This window comes from Palaemon carinicauda, chromosome 22, assembly GCF_036898095.1.
Source record: "Palaemon carinicauda isolate YSFRI2023 chromosome 22, ASM3689809v2, whole genome shotgun sequence".
Taxonomy (NCBI): domain Eukaryota; kingdom Metazoa; phylum Arthropoda; class Malacostraca; order Decapoda; family Palaemonidae; genus Palaemon; species Palaemon carinicauda.
In genome coordinates this window covers 82865052-82870051 of record NC_090746.1, presented here as the reverse complement: position 1 = coordinate 82870051, position 5000 = coordinate 82865052, and the positions used below count along the sequence as shown (strand labels likewise).

The 5000-nt window shown below is 32.8% G+C and overlaps 1 protein-coding gene across 1 annotated transcript in view; it reads right to left on the bottom strand.

Moving 5' to 3' along the window:
- Nucleotides 1-5000, bottom strand: part of LOC137616149 (GATA zinc finger domain-containing protein 8-like) — a 6588-nt gene that overhangs the window by 1008 nt on the left and 580 nt on the right. Inside the window, exons 1-4 of the mRNA XM_068345817.1 lie at nucleotides 4733-5000; nucleotides 2085-2211; nucleotides 1316-1404; nucleotides 1-85 (exon numbers count right to left, since the gene is read on the bottom strand). The exon at nucleotides 1-85 is cut by the window's left edge and continues 1008 nt beyond it; the exon at nucleotides 4733-5000 is cut by the window's right edge and continues 580 nt beyond it. Coding sequence (XP_068201918.1) covers nucleotides 1-85; nucleotides 1316-1404; nucleotides 2085-2211; nucleotides 4733-5000 — 569 coding nt within the window. The remainder of the gene's footprint in view (nucleotides 86-1315; nucleotides 1405-2084; nucleotides 2212-4732) is intronic.

The window sequence follows — 5000 nt, the reverse complement described above, 5'->3', positions numbered from 1 at the left end:
TTTCCTTTGACATAATGATGGACTCTCTGAAGCTGCTGCTATTTTGTTTAAAGTTGAAGCTGGTAGTCTCGAGGTTGACAAGGACCTAACCACAAAAGGAAAAATTAGTGGGTAACATGACATAACGAAAACTAATCTTAAGTTTTGGGGCTTATGATTGTAGTGTAAAACTAAATGAATATTTGATTCATTTTATGTGTAGTATTAAGGCTTTAGGTAAATATGTTTGGCATGATATCCATTGGATGAATAAAGTAACAAATATCTTGTTCAATAGGTTACAATAAGTATTGTTTGTGTACACTGCAAATACAGACTGAAGGCAAGTGTGGAATATCGATACATTATTGTACAATTAGTGTTGCAAGATTTATCAACTTTATACACTTTGGATGTCAGGATACCTAATTGACAAAGTAAGTTCTATGACACTTGAAAAAAAGCCGTTTCAGGATATGCATTAAACTAGAGAAATAGGCCAAGAGTTCCAACAAATGAATGCAATGCTTTATATGGCACAAGCGTCAAGAGTTCCAATCAATGAATATTTTTATGAAAAAAATGAAGTAATGCATCATTTTCGAATAATTTCCAATGGCAAGGGCTACTGTCTTGCAGGGTACCTTCTATTAGACCGTGTTTAAGATGAGATACTCGAATGAAGTATTGAAAGTCTGTGCCTTTTATTGAAGGGCTAAAGGATGACATAACTGGTACTTGAGTAAAATACATCATTTATATGGGATCGCAATGCCCAATCACAGTATGTATTTGTGAGACATGATGGATCTTATCATTCATTACAAATGATAAGAACATGGTCGCATATCACTGAATTTAAGATATCCTTCAGGGAAAAAGAAAGTAAATTATTAAGGCATAATTGGAAAGGGACGAAAACAGTATTAATGATTTTGTAGAAGGCTGATGTTCAATTATCCTTAATGGGGTATATTACACCAATATATAGCTCAATTATGAAATAATGCAGCACAAAAATGTTAATATGCTGTTGAAACTTACATCCCGGCATATGGAAAACCAATTAAGTGTACTTCATTAGGATTTTTATGTAATAAAATAAATTCTGATTTGCAGTTAATGTAAAGAAAATTTCATTTCTTTCTCAGCTTTAATAATTACTTTTTTTTTTCAATATCTTAAAAACGTCTCCTCTGGGCTGGAATTCAGTTTTCACATATGAACAAATTGTTTTCAGTAAATATTTTTAGACCAAGCCGTGTAAATAGGCATACATAGGTCATAAAGTGGATGATAAAAATTCAAATGAATTATATTTTCAAGTACTACTTACCAGAGAATAGCTTCCCGCCAAGGACTCTGAAGACGTGAAGTTACAGTACAAATAACTCGACCGATGCATTCAGGAAAAGCAGTTACAACCTGTTTCAAAGATGTTGCACATGAAATAATAAACTTATTCGGTAGTGGGAATGCGCTTGTAAGTTATTTTCTTTTCAATTAAGTTATTTAAGCGTCTATCAAATACTTCTTTTTTACACTTGATTATTTTATCCAATAATACATCTTACTGGGTAAGTATAAAGAATAAGATAATCAGTAGATAACCACTGTTTATTTACGAAATAATTTTGGAAACGGTTTATATCTTATTTTCTATCCCTTTGAAATACCATTGACACATGATATACACTAATGGTAAAACTAACTTCTGTAAGTTACTTTCACTTGTAGCATGAATTAATTTCCCAGGCTCTGAAATAAGAAAACCACCACCTGTACTAAAAAATAAAGGTTTCTAATACTAAGGTTGAAGAAAGGAGGAAGTGATTCTCAAACAACTTTAAAAAGTTTTTATCTAGTATATAAAACCAATCCTATATATATTGATGATATTTTTTCATGCCCAATGTCACAAAATCTGTTTATAGTCTTTTAGTTGTTCACACTTGGCTTACTAATTACGAGGCACAATGACAATGGTCGATATGTTTTACATTAAACTTTATAGTAATATTTTAGATTTATGGGACAATGTCAGAAAAAGGCCCCATTTACAAAACAACGATTGGTCATATAAAAAAATCTTGAATATTTTATACCTTAGAAGCCCACATCACGACAACATTACGAGTCACAGAGAGAAGTTCAACTTCTGTAGTGTCACAGCCACATCCGACATATTCTGGAGACATCCCTAGTCTCATGTCCCAGGGGGAATTTAGGATTCTGCAAATTATTAAAAGAATACTAATTACGATAATTCTGTTATTTATTAAGCTTTGGCAATGCAATTGCAAATCTTATAGCAGAAGAATGATAAAGAGAAGCTAGAGGATAATGCTTGTTCAACAAGGACACTGGATATCACGAAAGTATGTCATAACTGTTTGCCAGTTTATCTTGGAGGGATTTCAGTTATTTTTTCTTTTTTTTTTGGTTTTGTGTAATATGTTCTGAGATTTATTCAACTTACCTATATACTCGTAATATCTATTAATATAGTTAATTTAGAAAATAGGGAAGGAATTCTGGGGACAATTACTTGCCCTATGGGAATATATTTAACATTTAGTTTGGTTGACACATGAATGAAAAGTATGCGAAGTTGGCATTTTTCTTTAAACGTTTGTCCTTTATTTCAAGCGGAGTTCTGTGCTTAAAGTTCTCAAAGTTTTCTAACACCTGCCATAGGGTCCCTCCAAACAGAACAAACTGTTACTATATAGAAAAAAAGCCTTTCTTGTGATAAAATTTTGCAACAATCATATCCTATTCATTCCTCATTTTCTTTCTTTCACAGATTTACGCGTGAGACCTATTTTTCCCAGTTTTTGCTCCACTATGACAAGCTTTGCTTGCAAATGAACATTATTTCAATGTTATTCTGTTTTGTCAAGGGGTACATACAGTAGATGAGCTGAGCACGCCGATAATGTGGGTCATTGTTTCGGAGATATCTACTTTCAGATGAGAGAAATAGCTATGCACAGAGCAGTGACCGTTTTAAACATACTCCATGGTCGAAATCAATTAAATTATTATAAATTTCGAAATAGATTGAACTTCCCTGTGGAAGATTTCTTTTTGGACCAGTAATCATGCTGGAACTGAAAAAAGAGGGAAAAACGGCAATTCTAAAACAGTATCCTTGTACTTATGCATAATTATTTGGAAGCTCTCAATCATGTTGTTGGCTATATTTTCGTCCTGTACTTGGCTATTTTTACATCGTGCTATTGGTTATATTTTCGTTCTTCTGTTGGCTATATTTTCATCGAGTTGTTGGCTGTAATTTCGTCCTGTTATGGGTCTTAAATTAAGTGGTTTTCAAAAGTTAAAGAAGAAAACTTCTATTGTTTACATCTAAGTCAACATTGATTACGTCATACATAAAACCAGAAAGTTGCCGAAAGAGAATGCAAACAACGCATGCGCATTAACCCACAATCGCCTCTCGATAATAAACAATGGACCTAGACAATAATGTTGTGTCAGTTTTTCATATTTTAGTCAATCGAGATGTAAGTTATCATGCCTCAGGTCCCAATAGTCATAAAGAGAGAAATTCCAAAATAGCAAGCACTCGCCCTTATCTTACAGTGAATTTCAATTTCACTAGAAATTAAAGTATCATATTTTAATCTCTTTTGTAAGAAGATATATACCATAAAAATTTCGAAGATATTTGAGCTACAATACATTCCACGAGATTTAAGGATTAAAATGAAATTTAATGACTAAAATTAACTGAATGTAGAACTGAATTTTGTTGGTGTGAAAGAAATATTTGGTAATGTGATCCTGATACTGATAAAGTTGTTGACTTCGCTGTACTATTGGACTGTAGCTTGTATCTCAGTTCTCAGATAAACAAAGTAGTAAGAGACTCCAATATAATGTAAGAAATATCTTGATGGGCGTTCTACTGAGAAACTTGTGGTTAGCAGCACCATAAATAGCGTGGACTACCGTAATTCGATTTATCGTGATTCACCAACGATACAATTTAGGCAATTATGAAATATGACAACTAGAACGGTAAAGTTATTAAGGCGTTGGCATCTTGTGATATAATTATCTTTGCATCTCTAGAGCTGCACTAGCTGTTGACCAGCTATAATGCTGTTTGAAATATACATTATAACTTCTCAAGCGACATGGAATGGCAGCACAAAGTATATTTAACATTTCTTGCATAAAATAGTCAACCCCATTGTGTCAATACCAGTCGAGATACAACTGAATTCAAGTAATTTTATCAAAGATGTAACTCGACTGTGAATTCAGGGGGCTTCTGTTAAGCATCACTATGATTATGAAATAAGGTCTAAAGATATGGATTCTTTCAAGAAAAAAAATCTTACTTATTTACTTGATATGATAGTGCGTTTGACAATTAATGTCGGAAACGCCGGTTGATTCTTCAAACAGGTCTGCTTACGTATGTATACGACAAGCAAGACGAGATAAAGTAGACGTGGTTCAGACAAGGTATAGATAAAGTGATGGCTGAATTTATAAAATTGTTTTTTTTTTTAAATGAAAATAACCAGCTACATCACTGTCAAATAGGACCAAAAAACATTAATGAATTGAAAAGGATAATATTTGAAATATTACACAGCTTTGGGGCAATTTCGGTTACAGCAGGTTTAAGAAAAACGATAAAAGCAAGAAAATATACTGATGAGAAATTTAGATGAGCAAATTATTACCGTTCGTTATCAAACATGCAGTTGAATCTTACCTTTCTTTTAGCTTCTTCATATCACGATGCTTTTCTTCCTGATCTTTATCGTCTGCATCGCCTTTGTTTGTGAATTCTTCTGTTAGTACAGAAGAGGCCCTTTTTCCAGAATCTATTGACCTTCCATACTTTCCATGAACCAGACTCCTTCTAATTCCTCCCCCCTCTTCATCCATATTCATATTTACAACCATATTGAAATTCTGGTTATTGTTATTGTTGTTATTATTGTTGTTGTTGTTATTATTGTTATTATTATTGTTGTTGT